The 22527-nt window shown below is 39.2% G+C and overlaps 1 protein-coding gene across 1 annotated transcript; it reads left to right on the forward strand.

Moving 5' to 3' along the window:
- Positions 1-2396: 2396 nt before the first annotated feature.
- Positions 2397-5005, forward strand: LOC126822118 (mRNA decay activator protein ZFP36L2-B). The gene is made up of 2 exons (XM_050550878.2): positions 2397-2554; positions 2854-5005. The coding sequence occupies exons 1-2, from the start codon at positions 2492-2494 to the stop codon at positions 4033-4035; spliced, it is 1245 nt and encodes a 414-aa protein (XP_050406835.1). The 5' UTR covers positions 2397-2491; the 3' UTR covers positions 4036-5005.
- Positions 5006-22527: the final 17522 nt, after the last annotated feature.

The following is a 22527-nucleotide window of genomic DNA, read 5'->3' on the forward strand; positions in this document are numbered from 1 at the left end:
CTTGTGTGTCTTAATTAACAATTTGTTAATTATAAATGTAAATATACCCCGTTAAGTTACGAGAGCTGACACGAATCTGGCATCTTGTTTCGAGCAGGGAGACACTTCACTAACCCAAATAACGTTTTTTCACTCCTACATCATACGTGACAAAGCAATAAAGAAATACGAAATATGAAATATGAAATAAGAGCCAATATTATCATGTAGGCGAATTGTTTTTTTCTCCGCACCAACAAATAAATAATAAGTGATGTGAAATATTTTATTTGTGTATATGTATCCACATAAACTTGCCAGTTTTATTTTCTTTTTATAGAATGTGGCCTTTCCCATTGTAAATCGATTCAAATTTAAAAATCAGCCGACTTCCTCTTTACGTACCGGTATATATCTTTATTACATCAAGTTCATGAATGAACCATGAGTTATGTAGTCGGGAAATATAAGGCCATAACCCCTATAGTGTATATTTGTAACTTATTGCATGTCAATAAGGAACAAAATAGCCATTGGGTATAATATAAGTTTAAAAATAAAGTATAACTGCAAACATCAATCAAAACCAAACTAGGAACAGATATAAGTAATGAACACAAAATTTGACCGTAGGATTAGGTCAGCTATCGATCGATTCACGAGTTCATATCGCGGTAATTGGGTAACAAGGCAAGTGACGAATATGTTTATCGTAGGCCTACAGTAATCATAGAGTGAATTACTCGGGCTAAAAAGCTAAAAGGTTAACCCGAATCGATAAATAAACATACTTGTCAATAACAGTCGTCGTAAATAGACGTAAATAATAAATTCGTATATTAAAATAAGTTCATCTGATTTATTCACAAATTGACTCGGAGATTTATATTCTATTTCATGACATAAATTTATCAGCGGCCAACTTTCACCTCGGTTATTGAATAACTAAACAGCTCCATGGTAATTTTCCATATGGAAATCAATTTGTACGATTTATTCAGAATATGAATGAATGAGCTACATTCATTAAAAACAAAACGATTATGATACCCCTCTTTTATTTTATCTTTGATAGAAATGTATTTGAGACCTCGACATTTAATTCAGTCAATTACGTATATGAATTTTAATTCATGTTCTTTTACGTATAAGTAAAAGCAAAACACTTATGTGACACAAACCATTCAGACGGCCTTTGTTTATTGAATACATATAAACATTTTATTCTATTTTGACCTATTACGTAGATGAATTGTAATTCATGTTTTTATTATTAGTAGGTGGTCATGTCATCGTTTGTCACCTATGTAGGCCTAATCTTATATTTCTTGTCTCGTCATTCTAGGTTATCTCTCTCGTCCCTGGATTGCATCATAAGATAATATAATAAAAAAAAAATGTACTCCTATTTATTCTTTCTATTGAGGTATGAATCTTTTTGTAATGGTCGACAAATTATATTTAGTGTTTATTAAGGCGAATTTGTTAAAAATAAAGTTGTTCTCTGTGTCTGTCGTGTCGTGGCTTTGTGTAATTCTAACATGTGTCGAGCGATAGAAACTTGTTTACTTCACTCCTATCTCTCTCTCACTTGGCGCGCTTTAACCAGAAAACGCGGGAAAAAACACGTGAGTCACTCGGTATACACCGCTCACTGTGTGTACAGTGAAGTGGTCTACCTATTATGATGCACACTGAAGTACAATTTTATTATTATACGACATTGCATTTAATAAAACTTATTTATGAATATGAAATCAAAAATAGCACTATTGAATATGGCCTACCAAGGTTTGATTCTAATAGTGCTAGATATTGATGTCCGCTTTCAACTATAGGGTGACTGCATAAACCTACTGTTACAAATGTTTTGTGGCCTACGCAATTCGAGCGAGACACCGAAGTCGAAAATGATGTCCAGCAACAGGGCAAAGAGTTGAATTTCAAGAGGGGTAGAAGGAATAAAATGAAAGAATTTTTTTTAAAAAAGGGGGTTACGGAGACATATCATTGACTTTTAATTCTTGTTTTCAATTCTAGGTTTTTTTTTCTGTTTATTGCATTATTCTTTGCCAAAAGAATAAAAATTGGGGATTATTTTAAGACACGCCTTCTCGGAGAATTCCATGCCAAGGCAGTCTAATTTGAACGTCCAATCAGAATATCTTCTTCACGCTTTGATTAACGCGCGGTGTTTAGTGTATTGGAACGTACGGCCCATACCAAAAATTCCTATACGGCAGGGATAATACAGCTAACAAGTGCGCTTCGAGAAGCTAGTCAAACCCTTTGTTGTTTTGAATAGAACAGCCAATCAGAATCGAGGGCGGGGCCTAATGAGTACAACGGAACTCCGAGTGGCTTAGCTGGCTGTCAACTCTATTGAGGTGATAGCTCCTCCCACTTTTGGTGAAATCACATATTAGCCGACGCCGACAGCATTTCGATAGTACAGTTTGTGACTTCTTCAGGATAACATTAGGAGTGCAATTACAACAGAAAGATTTTCAATATGTCTACTACACTTGTTTCTCAGTATTCACAGTTATATGATTTTGATATTACAAATGTTCAGGTATGTAAAAGTTTCGTGTTTGAACTGTTAAATTTGTTACTCAAAACAAACGACATTTGCAAGCGGCGCTATTCTGATCCATTCAAAGTTTGAATATTTAATACGGTCGGAGTGTTAATCGCTGTTGATTGTTGTCGAATTGCCGGTCATTAATATGACAGTATTTTTTGGAGTCTTATTTGGGTCTTTTAAAAGACTCACTGGAATTTAAAATGATTTGGATTTTAGATTTTGATATTTGATTGAAACATCAGTCTAGTCAGACATGATATTTATGATTGTTTTTTTTCTAATTTCAGAATCGACTAAATAAGAACACAGAGCATTTAGCAGTTGGTGCCCCTGTCAATAACTTTTCACAGAACAGAAATCTTCCTATGGGTACTTTTGGAAACGGCAGTGCCTTTGTACCGGTGACATCCAACTCAGGCTATTCCTCCAATATAGTCCCTCCTTCAACATTGAACATCATGTCTGCAACAGAGAGCCACCTCAACACACAAGTTCATCGTAAATTGGAACATAGCTGGAGTGAGCCCTGTGACAAATCAATGAGGAATACTGCTGTCGCTGCTAACACCAGTGCTACCGTGAATTCAACCCGCTACAAGACCGAACTTTGCCGACCTTTCGAAGAAAATGGACATTGTAAATACGGTGATAAGTGTCAGTTTGCCCACGGGAAACATGAGCTCCAGAACTTGGCCCGCCATCCCAAATACAAGACCGATTTATGCCGAACATTCCACACCATTGGTTTCTGCCCCTATGGACCTCGATGTCACTTCATCCACAGTGAAGAAGAAAGAAAATTGAACTTGTTGAAACAACAACAGGCCATGCAGATGCAGCAACAACAACATCCAGGTGTTATTCAACCTCCTCAGCCCATCCAGAGACCCAGCTCTATCAAATTCACCAGTTTGTCTTCACTTGGTTCATCTTTAGATTCACCTTCTTCCAGTGTCAACGCCAGCCCCACCACACTCAGTCCTTCCTTCTTCGGATCCGGTGACGATATCTTCTCCAGTGCCAACATGGCCAACTTCTCACCTAACCAACAGAGTGTAAGCTCCGGCAGTTCCCGATCCAGTCCCGTATTCAGCAGTGCCGCCGAGCTCGACTGGATGACACCCCTTAAAGTTCAGACGCAGATGAATAATGCCAACCTCACCGATATGTCAGCTCTACAGAATCAGTTCAATTCCTCCTTGAACTTGAACACCCAGAGAACAGCATACGAAAACAACAACATCAACCATAACGTGTTCGACGATAGTTTCCTCACCCAAGTCTTCCGAGAAAGTCAAACCTTCAACGACGCCGCCCCGTCATCATCACCGGTTGAATCGGTTTCTGGATTAAGTGTTGGTTCATCTTCTTCAAGCAGTGGCAGTGGATTTGGTACATGCAATTCTCCTATGGAAGTAAGCCGAGGTATGCGATTACCAATCTTCAACCGGTTGTCTCAGGAATTGTAAACAAAAACTTTAAAAAAAACTTGTGCCTTCGCGATTACAATGGATATATATTATATTTTCTGCCAATTTACATATTGGTTTTGTGTATATTCGACGAAAAGTTTTGATACAACGAAACGAACGAAAAACTTTATTAAAAAAACAATCTCTGAGACTCATGTGAGTAAACTGTTGTGTATAGCTTTTGTTATTAATTAATGTGACTTCTTGTTTTTATTAACTATTTTTTTCTTTCTATTGATGTTCGATGTTTTTGATACTGCCAAATTATGTTTTTAAAAGATCTTAGGTTAGTATAACTATAAATCTCGTAAGATTTTTTTTAAAGCTCTCCGGGCGAGGGCCACAATAAAACTCCTACGTTCTCTTGGTTCATTCAAACTTTTTTAGTAGTGTTCGTTAGGCTACTCTCTTAAATTCATTTCGAAGATCATATTCACTTAATACTATTTAATGTCATTACTAATAATAATTATTATATTATATGTGTAAATCGATTTTATTTCATTCCTATATATGTACGTATTTATTTTTAAAATGTCGCCCTTAATGCTTTCATTGCCACGACGTGGTGGTTTTTAAGGACCATAATTTTATTCCACTGGAATATTAAGTATTATTTTGAGTATAATATACATAATTCATTGTGCCTTAACATTTATTATTTAAGATATGATCAGGTCTCCTTTATTTATATAACGTAAATTATGCAAATACTAGTATTTAAATATCTTCATAACTCAAACACCTCCTTCACGATCATTATTTATCATAATTTTATATATTTATTAAAATAACTATGCATTTCAATACAGCAATAATAGATAATATAATGGCATTGACCAATATTTGGCCATTAAAATTTCGTATTTTTCAGTAAGATTTTATTATTATTATTATTATATATATGTTCTAAATTATGATGTCACCAAAGATGCGTGAAACTTTTTATATCATTTTTTTCAAACTTTTTTTTTTTCAATACATGCTTTCACTTGTATGATATCACCATTTTGTATTTAATACAATTTTAAAGAACCGTATGATTAAAATAATGAAAAAATGAAACAATCTTGTCTGTTCTAATTTATACTGTAGACTATAATAGATCATGGGGAGTGCAACTAGTGGGTTAAAATGTAAGAAATTCCTTTCTGAATAGCACGCATTATCTCCTATTGTAATAGCAATGACGATCCAGCATATTGCGCAATTTTTGTGTCGTGGGGTCCATTTTCCACTACTGGGCCTTAGACTGTTTTTAGTGAGCGAGGGATTATATTGCCTTGATTTAAACTATTATCTGGGATGATCTGCGATATCACCAAGGTAGAAGCGGACGTTAAATAAAACTATTTAACGTATTATTTGTCAAGAAGATGCATAACATGGCGTTCGGGTTGTCAATGTCATGTAATACAGCTTGTGAAACAAGAATTAATTATCCAGTGAAAGGGATCTGGGAACATTTTGATATCTGACAAAGGATTATTTAATAGATGTCAAGGAGATGAACTAAATGTAATTTTAGTCGAATTTAGAAATCGCAACGTTGTTGTGGTCAACGTTTACAACTAACAACATTGTTGTAAATTCTAGCGTCAACACCCCTTTTAGTTCCTCAGTCGTCGAGTGCATTGACCCGCTAAGTAGTGATATTAATACAATCAATGCCCTATGTTTTTGAAATGCGCCATAGTCCCATGACAGGATATGAACACATTTTGATTCACCCGCGTCTTATTGCGATGCGCGAATTCCCAAGTTGTTGTGGCTGAGAGGCGTATATAACTGCACACACTCTGCGCAATCACTGTTCAACGGTGTTTGAAATTAACCGTGTATAGGACGACCGTTAAATGTACCTGTTTGAAAAACACCTGTCGGTTTCCCTCGACTCGCATATCTCTGTGATCGGATCACGTTGTGTTTGTTTAAACAGATAATAATAGAGAAACCGGTTCAGACAAACGACCTTCATATCGACCGGAGAAGAGTGGGGTATTGTATATAAGTCTATAGAATACTCTACGCCGTATACAGAGAGGGAGATATGAACGATAATTCATACACTCGACTCTATATTATACGTTTTATAAATATGGACTCTGTCAACTTCATTATAATAATTAGTGATAATGATCACCACCTTTTGTCAGCTATGGAGTCGAGAGATGTATCACTTGCAGTGTGAGACAGAATCTGTCGATCCCGTTTTTTTTATCATACATTTATCAGAAAAAACTGAACAATTTTTCGTTGATTTATTACGGAAAGATGAACTTAGCCATATGACAAATATATACTGTCCACCGCCATTTCGTCACATTTAATATTAACCTATTTTATGTTGATATATTACTAACAGATGAACTCAGCCATGTATTTCCAAATAGGTAATCTATTTTCAACCCATGAATACATTTAATAAAGGCAAGTGACTTCCTTAATTCATTCGAGTGAATCCCTCATCGACGCATGCCCCCCCCCCCCCCCCGATACTTTGCTACGATGAACGTAGCAACAGCTTTCCAAAGAGATAATTTTCATTTCCAGTCCATAATTAAATTAGTAAAGACAAAAATACCAAAATACCTCATCGACGCATCTCTGTTCATAGCCCCCCACCCCGATATCTTGCTACGATGAACGTAGCCACAGATTTCCTAAGTCATAATTTTAATTTCCAGACAAAAATCCCTCATCGACGCATCTCTATCCATAGGCCTACACGTTGCCCCCCTCCAAACCCAGATATTTTGCTACGATGAAACGTAGCAACCATTTTCCAAAGTGATAATTTTAATTTCCAGTCCATAACTAAATTAGTAAATACGAAAGTACCTCATCGACGCATCTCAATCCATAGCCCTACATGTTGCCCACCCCTCCAAACCCCGATATTTCGCTACGTTGAAACCTAGCAACAGTTTTCCAAAGTGATAATTTTAATTTCCAGTCTATAATTAAATTAGTAAGGACAAAAAGCCCGATTAGTGTATAATTAAGAAGAAATGACTTGTTTTAGCTGTGTCGCCATGACTATAGTATAACTAATCAGTAGGAATAACCCTGGACGGATATAAAGTTAAAATTGTTCTCCGGTAGATAACACTTGCTTCCGTACTTGTACTGTACTAATCACGTCAAGCATCAGTCTAAATATTAACCAATTCAACCAAACCCTGAAATCAAATGAATTGAAATAGGGTTTAACGTCCTATTGTTCAGTACCGACGAGGGCGGGCGAATGTAGACGTGCATATCGTACACATTGCAGTGTGTTCTGGGGGGAATTTTTGCCAAATTACATTTTCACAGAACCTTGTTTCTTTGTCCCACACGAAGGCTAGAAACTGTTCATTGTCGGTCCTACCACAATGTGCTATCCAATTCAACCAAGCTCTGAAATAAAATGCAAAGGGTTTAACGTCCTACTGTTCTGCTCCGACTGGGATAATGAAGACGGACATACGCCATACAGTGTAATATCCAATACAGCTGGGCAGTAAAATGAAATGAAATGGGGTTAAACGTCCTACCGTTGTATATACAGAAATTATGGAATCGGAATAACAACGGAGGTTTCAGTCGGTGTAACATTCATTAGGGAATATCCATTTATAATTCCCACTTTTATGGGAGTTGGTTTAAAAGTATTACCAGTATGTTTGCCTCCTCCCACTGCTAATAACCCCTGCGCACAAGGAGTAGGGCCACTTTTCCAGCCTCGTGGGTTTACCCCGGCTCCCACGATTTACTCTCACTTCTCAAGACCCCTACGCGTAAGCGAATTAATATTAAAAACCGATTGATCCATATGTTAGTCCCGAAATGACCTAGTTTGTGTCGAATGGACGTTAAACGTTATATATATTCAGCGCTATTATTCAACAGTTATTCAACACACAACACAACAGCGTGATGTTAAATTTAAATGGACAAAATCTAGGTCACGGCTTGTAATATAACCCACATAGCCAACACATTAAGTAGTGTCATATACCAACGACTTGCCTGTAGTGTAAATTTCTCTAATAGCTAGGACACATGACTATAAGACTAAATATTACTGAATCATTTGATTTTAAAATAACCCCCACAAAATCTTGTTTTAATTAAAAATCAAAATGGTTTCTCAAAATCTTATGACGAATTAAGGTTTTAAAAAAATTGTTGTTTTAAAAAAACAAAGAATATATAACAAAATATTTATGAATTATTTGATTTTAACCCCCCCCCCCCCCCCACACACACACACACACCACCCCCCAAAAAATCTGTTTAATTCAAAATGAAAATGGTTCACAAAATCCTATAATGCATTACGGTTTAAAATATTTTTGTTTTAAAAAACCTGTTTGTGAGAGAGAAAGGTGGTTATGTCAAACTCTCTGTATATTTTACTTGCCGTTTACAAAAATATCCGTCAAATTGACACGGCTCGTCGTGTTTGTGTCATCAAAGACAAGTCCCTTGCGCCATGTGTGCAATATGTGACGTCACAATATACTCATTTTAGCCCTCGGCAAAACAGGCAAGGGCAAAAAGTTATTTATGAATATTAAATATTAAAACGCCATTACTGTCGTCAAAATGTCAGAGGTCTTCGAAACATGATACAACAACTAGCTATGCAGCGTGTGAATTAAAACTGACATTAAATTTGTATTGTGTTTCTTAATTGGGTTAACTTTTTTTTTAGTGTTCTAGATTTATTTGTTCATCCTCCGATTAGACCGGTTCATTAACTCAAATGCATTCGACTAACTTACAGTGAGTGAGGTGCAATAAAATTGTTGTTAAAACTCGACTCGCCTCTCCGATTTAGAATAGTATCGACCGTCAATTCAGTTGGCCTTTAGCAAGAGTGATAAAAGACGGTTGTTTGACGTAATATTATTGTCTATCACAATGACTTGAGCCGAGTGAATTCGGTGTTGTTCACAAGTATAGACTTAGTGTGGTGTAATAGCAAAGGAGTAGTCATATGCATATAGATATAACTTATCCGAACCTGTAGGCTGTTCCACTCACTCCTACTGAATTTGAGAGAGAGAGAGAGAGAGAGAGAGAGAGAGGGAGAGGGAGAGAAATGAAATGGGGTTTAACGTCCTACTGTTCTGCTCCGACTGGGTTAATGAAGACGGGCATACGCCATACAGTGTGCTATGAGGGCGCTATGGCCTATTATTATATCGAATTCCAACTGTCAAGGGATCTTTCATGTGCATGCGAATGCGTAAACAGGACCTCGGTTTTTGGTCCCACCACCGACAAGGTGGGACCATGTTAGTTGGGAGCCGCGGTGGCTCAGTAAGTAAGACGTTTACTCGCTAACCAGGTCCCGGGCCTCGGGTTTGCACCTGGTCTTACGTAATTTTACCCATGTCAGTGGTGCAGGACGGAGTGCCTGACAATGAACGCTGTCTAGTCGTTCGGATGGGACGAAAATCGAGGTCCCGTGTACACATTAGTCTGCATGTAAAAAAGAACCTTTGACAGGTGGAATTTGGAATAGAAAATTATGCCGTCGTGCCGCTGTCGGGATAACAATTTCCCTGTATGGTATAATATGCCGTCTACATTAGTCCAGTTGACGCCGACAGAAAATAGGACGTTAAACCCCATTTCAATTCACTTCCTACGCGAGTTGTGAAACCTCTGTCAAGCTATGACGGAGAAACACGGGACGATATAATATATATATACCAGTATAATATGGAGATAAAAGTGTCATAAACATTACAAAGCAAATATTTAAGTTAGCTTGCAAGTACTCTTTAGAGGATATTTCAAGTTAGCGAGAAGAGAAAATGTAATTTAACGGGTGCAGCAATATACATTTATATAATACGTCTATTACGTTTTATTTTGGTTTCGAATTCCCGGTTGTACGTGACAAGGAGGAGGGTCGCCTGTCTAACCTCGTGGGTTTTCTCATAGTCCTCGGTTTCCTCCCACTGCTAAAGATCCCTACGCGCCAGCGAATTATTGAAATCAAATAAAACTACATATATATGTTAGTCCGGTTTTTTATCTCATCCGAACGACTAGACACTGTTCCTCACCCCCACCCCATTCTGTACCGCTGGTAAAGGGACACCAAGGACCATTCTCGGCCAACAGGGGGTTGGGTGGCCGAATGGTTATCGCGTGTGCGTTGTATCATAAGGTCTGTCATTGAGTCAACTGGCGTTGTTTAGATTCGCCGGTTGTACGTCGCCTGTCCAACCTCGTGGGTTTTCTTCGGGTCCTCCGGTTTCCTTCCACTGCTGAAGACCCCTACGCGTAAGCGAATTATAATTGAAATAAAATTCAACTATATTTTAGTCCCGTTAAACTTCCCCTCTCTCTCTCTCTCTCTCTCTCTCTCTCGAGCCCCAGATCCGTCGGTTAGTGAGTCACACCCTTACCCACTGAGCCACCACGGCCCACACAAGAGAAATAAGAAAGTTTTATGTAGAAATAGATCTGAAGGCAATTATACCTAATCTGAAAAGCCCTATAGGATTATTACTGCGGTTAGACATGAAGATAAGATATGGACCCCCAAAGCAAATGTCCAGAAAGTATGTCTTTATTTGACCTTATCCGAAATGACCCAGCCTTGGGTAGAAATTAGATATACATCACAACATTCATTGATACCTATGGGACTGCATTCTGGATAAGGACAGATGTCTAGTCGTTCGGATGGGACGAAAAACCGAGGTCCCGTGTACATATTGGCATGCACGTAAAAGATCCCCTGGCAGTTGAAATTCGATATAAGAGTAGACCGTAGCGCCGGTGCCCGGGCAACATTTCCCTCATAGCACACGGTATGGCGTATGCCCGTCTTCATTAGCCCAGTTTAGGAGCAGAACAGTAGGACGTTAAACCCCATTTCATTTCATTTCATTTCATTTTTGCACACAGAGGGCTATCTACTTCATTCCTTGAGAATAGATCTCTGCCCTAAATGGCCGCCATCTCCAAAAATTAGTAAAATGTTTTGTAATGCGGCTCTACTTCGTTTTACATCTGTCATACACACAAAGACCAAATAAACCCTTTCAATTATTTTATTAATATGAGGAATGAATACATCTCAAAATTCTCGGAGTATACTTCATGTTTTCGACTACAATCGTTGATTTAGTACTTAAAATGTCGGCCATCCAGCTTCGTGTAGACAGACAGTATTAGTTTAGTATGTTAACCCTGTGACAATCAGACTTTTTGGACTATCTATATATATAAAATAAATCGGTCTCAACAACTGAGATTGCTCAGAGAGAGCGAGAAATGAAATGAAATTGGGTTTAACGTCCTACTGTTTTGCTCCGAACTGGGCTAATGAAGACGGAGAGAGAGAGAGAAAGAGAGAGAGACCACGTCACTTAACTCAATGATAGACCTTGATAAAAGCCGTCCGTTTGCTCAGAGAAGAGCAACGTCTGAAAGTCCACCACCCGTATAGGACAGAAATGCATTATCAGACAATTTGGTCTTAACCTGGATAAGAGTTTCATTCTTCCAGATTTACCCGTATTTAATGATTAATTCTGTATTTTGACAAAAGGCCCATCCTTCAGTTGTTACGCCCAAGTCGTCTGCACAGCTCACGGCGCCAATATGATGCTTGCAAACTTCCCCACTACGAACACTATGAAGAACGGTCGTAGAATTACACCAATTCGGGCTTGTGTGTGCCTTTTTAAACCTAATACCCACATAGGGCTGGGTTTTAAAACTATTCTAAATAAATCCAACCGAACAGGAATTGTATTTGGTTCGCTTTTGTCAAACAGGGCAATTACTTCATTGTCAACGCGCTGGTTTTTTTGGCACACTCCCAAGACATTTGTAAACAAGGGGCATAACTCTGACTGTTGTAAAGACTGGAACCAGTTAAGGAGCTCGTTATGCAATATTACATCATTATGGCACAACACGTGCAAGCAATATCCCGTTCTGTCTGCATTTTTGTCCAGCAGAATTGCTGTGCCATTTAAAATGTTTATATGGAATTTCTGCAGCATAAATGACAGAAAAAAACGTGGGCGGGTGACTTGTTTGTATGTATACGGTTCTTGTCGTTTCGTGGAACCTCATTTCAAAATGGGAAAAGTCCAGCTTAGAAGAAGAGAGTGAAGAAGAAGACGAAAAAAAGAAGAAACTTTATTGCTTAAAAAACACATACAAGAGATCGCCCCACGAGGTTGGGGACATAAGAGGAAATGGGATTGATCATCGCATTTTCGCAACATCAACCGGGAAAATGAAGATGGGCATACTAGTGTGCTATGAGGGTAATTTTGCCCATGCAGCTACACTTCGGCCTACTCTTATTTAGATTTACAACTGTCAAGGTATCTTTAACGTGACACTCTAGGTACCCACGGAAAGTTGGCTTATTGTCCCATCCGAACGACACGACACTGTTCCTTGTAAGACAACACTTCCTGTACCACTGACAAGGCGAAACCACGCTGGGCAACGGCAGGAGCGAATCCGAGTTCCGAGACCTGGGGCATGTTTCACGAAATTTTAACTAAGATAAAAACCAAATTTTAGTAATTTGATTGGATAATATTAGACTGATTGTAGTGCTTAGCCAATCAAAATTGAAGTATCTACTAAAAATTTGGATATTATCTTTAGCTAAAATTTCGTGAAACTGGACCCTGGCCCTGATTTCTCAGACTTAAGTTAAGAATTTACTCAAAATTGTTCGTCTTATTTGAACTAAAATATAAACCTTTATAAACTTTTGTTGTTTTAATGTATCAAATACATCAATAAGAAAATATGTGCAAAGTTTCGTGTTTCTGAATCAAAGATATTTCTCATAAACAGTGATTGAAAGTTGACTAAATTCTTAACTAAAGTCTGAAAATTAAGTTAAACTAAAATATAGCCCTTTAGAAAACTTTTGTTGTTTTAATGTATCAAATACACCAATAAGAAACTATGTGCAAAGTTTTGTTTTTCTGGATCAAAGATATTTCTCATAAACAGTGATTGAAAGATGAGTAAATTCTTAACTTGAGTCTGAGAATGCTTTGTGAACTTGGGTCCTGGTTAACGAGTCAGCGTCTTACTCACTGTTCCACCGTGGCTCCCAACTTGCCTTTTGTCCCATCTCAACGACTATCTACAAGACGCCTTTCCTGCACCACTGACAGGGCTGTAAATATAGCTCAGAGCAACGGGGGGGGGGGGGGGGTGTTCTCAGGAGTGCTGTAAAATTGACGGACAATATATATCTATTGTTTTTATGGTCGAAAACTTTTTCACAGGGGATGGCGAAACTTTTTGCCTAGTTACGGGCCTGACCACTGATCGAGTGAAACCAGATTGGAAAAGCTCTTGATGTCACAGTGTCTCTTCAATTCTTCAACGGCTGATTACAAATAATCGTAGTTGTGGGAAAATAAAAATGTGCTCGTTCTAAAAAAAAAAAAATATTGAATTTTCAGAGTAATAAAAAGACACATACATACATACATACATGCATACATACTGGATATGATAAAGTATTAAACCTAACCTATTATTAGTAGTATTATTAGCTTACTTCGTTCTCGCTTGTCAGTGATGCAGGGCGGAGGGTCTGACAAGGATAACTCTCTAGTCGTTCGGATAGGACGAAAAACCGAGATCCTGTGTACAGTTGGAATTCGATATGAGAGTATGACGTATGCCGTCTTCATTAGCCCAGTTCGGAGCGGAACAGTAGGACGTTAAACTCCCTTTCATTTCATTTCATTTAGCTTACTTCGTCCGGTTTTCGTCATTTACAAAATAAAATATCGAAGCTGACGAATGGAACAGTATGGCTTCCCCTCCCTCGTCAGACGTGCACCATGGGGGGGGGGGGGGTATCTGGCAATGGGCAGTGTCTAGTCATTCAGATAGTACCAAAAATAATGAGATTCCGCCTACACGTTGGCGTGAACGTAAAAGAACCCTTAGCAGAACATGGAAACGGCGGAAGAGTAGGCAAAAACGCCGGTGTCCGGGCAAAATTTTATTCATAGCACACCGTGTCACCGCCTTTATTAGCGAGAGAGAGAGAGAGAGAGATGGGTTTAACGTCCACTCGACACAAACTAGGGGTCTTTAGCAGTGGGAGGAAACCGGAGAAAACCCACGAGGTTGGACAGGCGACCCTACTCATTGCCACGTATAACCGGGGATTCGAGTCAAAGCAATGACAGGCCTTATGATAAAGCACGCACGTGCTAACCATCCAACCCCCGATTTATTATCCCCGTTGCAGAAAAGTAGGATGTTGAACCCCATTTCTTTTCATTTCAAAATGAACAAATTCCGCGTTTGGTTGCTATTTATAAAAATCTAACAATAGACCGGCCCTATTTTAAATCCAGCCATGTGACATTCAGTAATGTAAACTTAACACCGGTCATCAAAATCTATATTTAACAAGGAAGACATACTTATTCGACTACATTTCTTTATGACGCCGACAGGAATTCCCGCTGAGTTTCATATTCAAAATAATAAAGGACTGACTGTCACAAGACAACGTCACAGTGTAGTTTTAGGCTAATCATAAAAAGGGCCATGCTTATATCCGGCATTCTTTTAATAGCGAGAACAGCTTCCTCTCGATCGTGATTTTATATTTCCGGGAGAATGTCGAGTCCGTAGATTGAACAGTCTGTCCTACGTCAGACCCACGAATACGTGACCCCTTTTCTGACATGTGAAGGAACAAGCGTGACGTCATTTATTGCACCTTTCTATTCCAGTCCGTAGACTAAATTAATAGGTCTAACAGCTTTGCATCATCGGGAATTTCCGGAAATGTGCTCTTCAAGAAAGCACATCAAATGTTTTGATTGACGTCACCTTTAGTGTTTTAGAATCATTAATTTCAGTAAATTATTGTTACTATTTTCCTCCAAAAAACTGTATAACAAGCAGTTGGGGTTTTAGTAGGCTATAGAATATACGCTAAGCTTTTCCACAACACTTTTCGCCTGTGTAGTCGTTCGGAATGGACAGAAAGACGAAAGGTCTCCTACTCTCAGATTGGCCTACGACAGGGCAAATTCCCCACTCCAACAGTGACCATATGTTAGTCTCAAAATGACCTAGCTGTAGAAACCTAAATCTGCTATAGCCTAGAAGGTACGTGTCCTCGAGAAAGCTTTTCACTGCATTTCCAATATTGCGTCACAATTCCTAGTTTTCATAGAAATATATAAATAGAATATATTTCCATGCTAGTTTTCTACGATGACGTCATGTGGACCATAATGGTCGTTTCCTGACGTTGGCCTACTTGTTTTACGTCTCGTGAGGGACATAATAAATTAGTGTTGGACCCACGCGATATGAATATAACAAGGTGTTGACCGAGAAAGTTCATCGGAATTTTCCGATGTCGTTCCCCCTTGTCAGTGGTGCAGGACAGAGGGCCTGGCAAGGGACAACGTTTAGGGTGGGACGAAAAACCGAGGTCCTGTGTACACATTGACGTGCACGTAAAAGAACCGTTGGTACTTGGAATTCGATATAAGAGTAGGCCGTAGCATCGCTGTCCGGGCAAAATTTCCCTTATAAATAGCACACTGTATGGTCGTTTTCATTAGCTCAGTCGGGGCTGAACAGCAGGACGTTAAACCCTATTTTGTTTCATTTACTATAGCCTACAGAATGGTGGCTGACAGCGACCATTTTAAAACGCTTTTTTTTTATAATCAAAGTGACCCACGACAATTATAACCAGCCTAAGTGACCCACGACAATAGTAGTGTAAAAACACTACAAAATAGACCCACGATAATATCGTGAGATTTATATTGATCAACCTTCGGCCATATAAACACAATTCATTAAGAAAAACATCAAAAGCCCCTGGGCCATTTGCTTTTAAAAATAGCGCTCTAATATTTTTCTTCGTTTGCATTAATGCGGGGGGTTGGATGACCAAATGGTTAGCACGTGCGCGCTGTATCATAAGATCTGTCATTGAGTCGTGGGTTTTTCTCCCGGTCCTCCGGATTCCTCCCACTACTAAAGACACCGACGCGCAAGCGAATTATTGAAATAAAATTGAATCATGTGTTAATCCTGAAATTACCTACTTTGTGTTGAGTGGACGTTAAACCCCATTTCTCTCTCTCTCTCTCTCTCTCTCCCTCTCTCTCCTTTAGGCTATATAGGCCTATTCATAATAGGCAATGTTAATATTAATTTTCTTAATTATATTATATAATTATATAGGCCAGGCCGTGATTTTTTTTATTCTAAACAGTTATAAATATCTGTTATTGACTCACACTTTTCAACCTGACGACGGAACATCTTCAAAAAGATTATCCGACGGTTGTTTTTTTTTCTATGACAAACATTACTTCAGGTGTAAACACCGACTCGTCATTTCTGGCGCGTGACTTGTGACGTATTATCAAAACAAACCACGTCATCTTTGTTTCCATATATGGCAACAATTTTCTTTAGCTCGAGGGGTTTTCCTTTGTTGTAAGGAGAAAACGAGTTGTTATGCGACCTTTCGCCAGTTTGACAAAAATCGATGATGTTTGTAGTAAATGCCTCGTATTTTTTAAAAAATCCGGGATAAATTTGGAAATAATCAATAATGTCTTTGTTTCATTTCGATGAGTCAAAAGGCGGGAAAATGTATGGGAAATCGGATTATTACTCAAACAACACAACATAACATAAAACGTTAGAGTTGACTCAGTCGACAGAACATCGGAACTTCATCTCGGAAAGATCAGCTGACCAAACTACGCATTGACCGAATTACTGCGGGTATATAGACCTACGTATATCCTTTCCCCATTCATTCATTTGTATAAAAATAGACCGGTTGTAGCCTATATAATACATGAAGTTTTTTTTTATGTAACTGTTAACAAAAAAACCCGGACGTTTCTTTTGAAAGAAAAGGTTAATATAATATCCATATCGCAATATATAAATCATGCCGACTTTATTTATTCATTTATTCACAAATAATAAATTAAATTTAAAACATGAAGAAACTATTAATAAATAGATATAAAACGCGGTTTCTTCATTAGGAAGTTCCGTTTATTTTCGGGGGTAACACCCTATTTTAAAAGTACAAGTATTTTTTGATGTTCAAGTATTGCAGGTCGGTCGTGGCGCCAGAAAAACGACGTTGTTGCAAGTCTGTCTGACAGAGAGAGAAATGGGTTTTAACTTACACTCGAAACAAATTATTTCAATAATTCGCTTGCGCGATAGAGGTATTTAGTAGTGGGGAGAAAGCGGAGGACCCGGAGAAAACCCACGAGGTTGGACAGGCAACCCTACTCCTTATCACGTACAAGTGGGGAATCGAAACACGAGACCACCCACCACCCCCGTGAGAGGGAGAGAGAGAGAGAGAGGGAGAGAGATGTGGTTTACAGGGACTAACATATTGTTCAATTCTATTTTAAATAATTCGCTTACGCGTAGGGGTCTTTAGCAGTGGGAGGAAACCGGAGGACCCGGAGAAAACCCATGATGTTGGACAGGCAACCCTACTCCTTATCACGTACAAGTGGGGAATCGAAACACTAGACCACCCCCCCCCCCCCACACCCCGAGAGAGAGAGAGAGAGAGGGAGAGAGAGCAGAGTCCAGTAAAAAGATCTAGTTATTCCGAAGATACACACTCTTAAGGAAGCCGTATAAAAATCCTCCCCAGCAGATGTAATCCGCTGCCTGGGCTAAATGCGTCCTCATACATATTGAACAAATAACAAATGAAAGAGTGTCTAGTCGTTCGTATGAGACAAAAACCGTAAAACAACAGTTGACAGTCGAAATTCAATGAGGCGTGTCCGGAAACCGCCGCTGTCCTTGGCAAAATTCCCTTTTATCACACTGTATGGCCTTTTTTATTAGCCCGTTTGTCTACAAGAGTAAGACGTTAAAATCTGCCAATGTGTACATGGGAACTCGGGTTTTTGTTCCTTCCAAACTACTAGACACTGTTCTTGTCATCCCGCCACCCTGTCCTTCCCCACTGACAAAGCGGAGCCTATGCTGAAATGCTGAAGACCCCCCGGCACCCTTCTGGCTAGTGAACCAGTGTCTTACACCCCGAACCACAGTGACTCCCGTTTACATGAAATGAAATGGGGTTTAACCTCCTATAGCTCCGACAGACGCACACCGCCATACGGTTTGCTATGAGGGAACTTTTGCCCGGATAGCAGCGATATGGCCTACTCTTATATCAAATTCCAACGGCCATGGGTTCTTTTACGTGCACGCAAATGTGTACACTCAATTATAACTTTCAAATTGCTCCTTTTCTACTGCACAACCTCGTGGGTTTTCTCCGGGCCCTCAGGTTTCCTCCCACTGCTAAAGACCCCTACACGCAAGCGAATTATTGAAATAAAATTGAACCATGTGTTGGTCCCGAAATGACATAGTTTGTGTTGAGTGGACGTTAAACTCTCTCTCTTGCACACACACTCTCTCTCTCTCTCTCTCTCTCTCTCTCTCTCCCTCTCTCATTATTCAACACACACATGGAACTCCCAGCTTGGCTTCCCCACTTTCCGACATTAAACAGAGGTCCCCTGTACACATTGGTGTACACATAAAGATCCCTGGGTAGTTGGACTTCGATGTAAGAGTTGGCTGTAGTGCCGATGTCTGGGCAAAGTGGATGTTAAATCCCATCTCTCTCTCTCTCTCTCTCTCTCTCTCTCCCTCTCCATCTTCATTTGCCCGGTTGCTGTTGCGTAAATGCGATGATCAATCCCATTTCGTGGGACGATCTCTTGTATGTGTTTTTTAAGCAATAAAGTTTCTTCTTTTTTTCGTCTTCTTCTTCACTCTCTTCTTCTAAGCTGCTAAAGACCCCTAAGAGCAAGCGGATTATTGAGATAAAATTGAACCATGTGTTAGTCCCGAAATAACATAGTTTGTGTCGAGTGGACGTTAAACTCTCTCTCTCTCTTTCTCTCTCTTCTACTGCCTAGACCTCTACCAAGTGAGGATGGTGACACATGTGACGCAATCGGTTGTTTAAATAGATCAATTAAGTTTTAACTCTGTGACATCGGTTTTTCGTCCACCTGAACGACTAACTCCGATTTAAAAAATAACTTATGTATCACACACGCATCTATTTATCAAACTAAGATCTATGTTTACAAAGTTGTACTTTCTGTTTGAAAGTCATCGGTATGGAAGGATGATTTCAGGGAAACATAGATCCATACCCACAAGAGCTACTTTATCATCTTGAATCGCAACTTAAAAATACAAACAAAAAAAACCCCCAAAAAATACAAAAAAAACCAACACTTGTATCTTGTACGTTTTACAAAAAAAAAAAAAATGTAATTGGTATACATCAGAATGTAAAAACCGTGATTTTATCACGGTGTTTGTTTGCAATATATATTAAAAATAGACAATTCGTCCCCAACCCTAATTATACCTCAAACAATGTTCCCGATAATTATTCACATTGCTATCAAATATTATCTTTTCCGTATCTCCAACGGTAGCCATTTTGGGAATTGCTTGGCCGATTTTGAATAAACGAAACCCGTTCCTCGTCTGTCTTTGAAGATAAGTGCTTCAGCGATTTTAAATCAATCCCAACCTTCCATGAAAATTTGTTTTCTCTGCGCCCGATGAGTGATGGGATAGATATAGTGAATGAATGAATGGAGGGAGGGAGTTATCATTGACGTTTGGGACGCGCGAAAAGGCTGCAGAAACTCTTGTTTATTTTCAAGGTCAGTATGGTTTGACCTTTTGGAATCTGGCGGTCAGCGTGTCAGCTATTGTATGTTTTAAGCCCGTGATGATATGGCGGTAATGGAGTTATGTTTATTTATAAGGAAAGAAGGGTGTATAAATTGATACCGTTGTAGTATATTCCCCTTCTCGTATACACCTGTTGTTGTACTTGGTCAATAAAGACTACTTCCTTTACTATAGTAATATCCAGGCTGTTTGTAGCCAATTGGGATGGGGTGAGGTGGGGTGGGGTGGATGGGAGAGAAATAGGGTTTAGTGGGTCGTTATTTGTAGAGGAAAACTGGAGGACCCGGAGGAGAACCCACGAGGTTGGACAAGTGACTGTAGGCTACTAGTTTAGGGGTCTTTAGCTGTAGAAGAAAACTGGAGGACCCAGAGGAAACCCACGAGGTTAGACAGGTGACTGTACTCCTTGTCACTTTACAGACTTTATAATGTAAGATGCATGCATTAGACCATATGGCCACCCCCCCCCCCCATTTGACTGCTCAGTGGCTCTCTAATTACGTTTGACAGAAAATACCATAAATGGCCGAATGGTTAGTGTATCATAAGTTCTGTCATTGAGTCAACTGCCGTGGTTTCAATTCTCCGGTTGTACTTGACAAAGAGTAGGGTCGCATGTCCAACCTCGTGGGTTTTCTCTGGGTCATCCGGTTTCCTCTCACTGCTAAAGACCCCTATGCGCAAGCGAATTATTGAAATAAAAAATTAAACCATATGTTAGTCCCGAAATGACCTAGTTTTTGTCGAGTGGACGTTAAACCCCATCTTTCACTCTCTCTCTCCGACTGGGCTAATGAAGACAGGCACCTTGAACCACGAAACATGCTGAAAGTATATAAATATATATATTAAAATATTGGTTTACAGATCTGATAATACTTATCTTGAAGTCTATATTCACAATCATGAAACGTCTGATAGTAAGTATAGATTAGACACTATGTCTATATATTTATAACGTTTTACATTAATGGACTGCTGCATATCTGAATTAATCACATTGCATGATCTTGCATTGAATGACGAACAGATCTTGTTTACATGTGTAAGAAGGTCATTTTATTTTTTAAAGGTGACTCGTCTATGTGTTTCCGTGCACATATCTTTGTATTTTAAATCTCAACTCAGGACATTCTTGTTTCAAAACCCTGATCTTGCCCCCCCCCTCCCACCACTATTTTATATTCAAATAGCCCCTCATAATTCAACCACTATGTGCACCATCTTGAGAATTTGAGAATCCCTGTTAGACCTCCCCCTCCCCCCTCCCCCTCTCTCACACCAAAACCTGGTAGAAAATGGAAATTAAAACAGTGGATGTTTAAATGTGCTCTAGGACAATTCGGCCCCGAACAATTCATCCTCAGACAGTTCATCTCCAGACAATTTGTTCCCGGACAATTCATCCCAGGACTTTTAGTCACATAGGACTATTCATCCTGTAGGGCTATTAGTCCCCGGACAACTTGTCTATATGGACTATTCATCCCCGGACAATTTGTCCCAGGACTATTCATATCCGGACAATTCGTCCCAGGACTATTCATATCCGGACAATTCGTCCCAGGACTATTCATATTCGGACAATTCGTCCCAGGACTATTAGTCCCATAGGATTATTAGTCCCGTAGGGATATTTGTCCCCAGACAACTCGTCCATATAGACATTTCATCTCTAGATAATTCTTCCCATGACTATTCGTCACCCAGATAAATTCACCCCCTAGGACAGTTTGTCCCTAGACAAATCTCAGTTTTGATGCTAGTTTTTCGTCTATTTATTCCTTCACTATGAGTATTGTTCAGTGAGTTATTAATCACTGCATTATTGTGCATGACAAAACAATGTCGACCAGACATCAGTTAACTGTTGATCATAATTAATCAGGCAGGAAGAGGGGGGGGACTACTTAATTTCTTCCTCCATTTGGCCTTCATATAGGATGAATAGTCCTAGAGGCGAATAGACCTAGGGGACGAATTGTTTGGGGAGAACTTGTCCTTGGGGAAGAATTATCCGGGGTCGAATAATCCTAGTGGAAGAATAGTCTTAGGGATGAATTGTCCAGGTGCGAACTTCCTGGGAACGAGTTGTCCTGGGACGAGTTGTCCTTGGACAAATTGTCAGGAGATGAGTTGTCCGGAGACAAATTATCCTTGGGGAAAAATTATCCGAGGTCGAATAATCCTAGTGGAATAGTCTTAGGGAATGAATTGTCCAGGGGAGTGAATTGTCCGGGGGAGTGAATTGTCTGGGAATAGACCGGGGGAGTGAACTGTCTGGGACGAGTTGTCCTGGGACAAATTATCCTGTACCTATGTAAATAACAAGTGAAGTAGGAAGTATAGCGGTGATATTAATCAAGTTTTAAACAATCCCTCATTGTTCATGTAATGTTTATATAAAACTAACAACACCCTAGCTCGTGGCATGTTTTATATATATTATATCATCATCACTTTTTCTATTGTCTTTATTCATTTCAACTGGTTTTTACATAAAAAAAACTACGACATTTATTGTGTTAGAAAACTGTACTGATAAATGCTTTTAAAGTGTAAGTTTGTCAGATACTGGCTTAGCTTTAGCGAACCCTACCCAAATTCATCTTTTCGACAATCACCTTTCGTGTGTCTCTGAAGGTCATAATATGTGGAATGCTGTTTCAAGGCTTTCCTATAAGTTGGGCTATTTCAAGT

The sequence above is a fragment of the Patella vulgata genome, chromosome 5 (assembly GCF_932274485.2).
Source record: "Patella vulgata chromosome 5, xgPatVulg1.2, whole genome shotgun sequence".
NCBI classification, from domain to species: Eukaryota; Metazoa; Mollusca; class Gastropoda; family Patellidae; genus Patella; species Patella vulgata.

Coding starts and splice junctions, on each gene's coding strand:
- LOC126822118 (XM_050550878.2), top strand. CDS start 2,492: ATGTCTACTACACTTGTTTCTCAGTATTCACAGTTATATGATTTTGAT. Junction 2,555..2,853: donor TTGATATTACAAATGTTCAG/GTATGTAAAAGT, acceptor TTCTAATTTCAG/AATCGACTAAATAAGAACAC.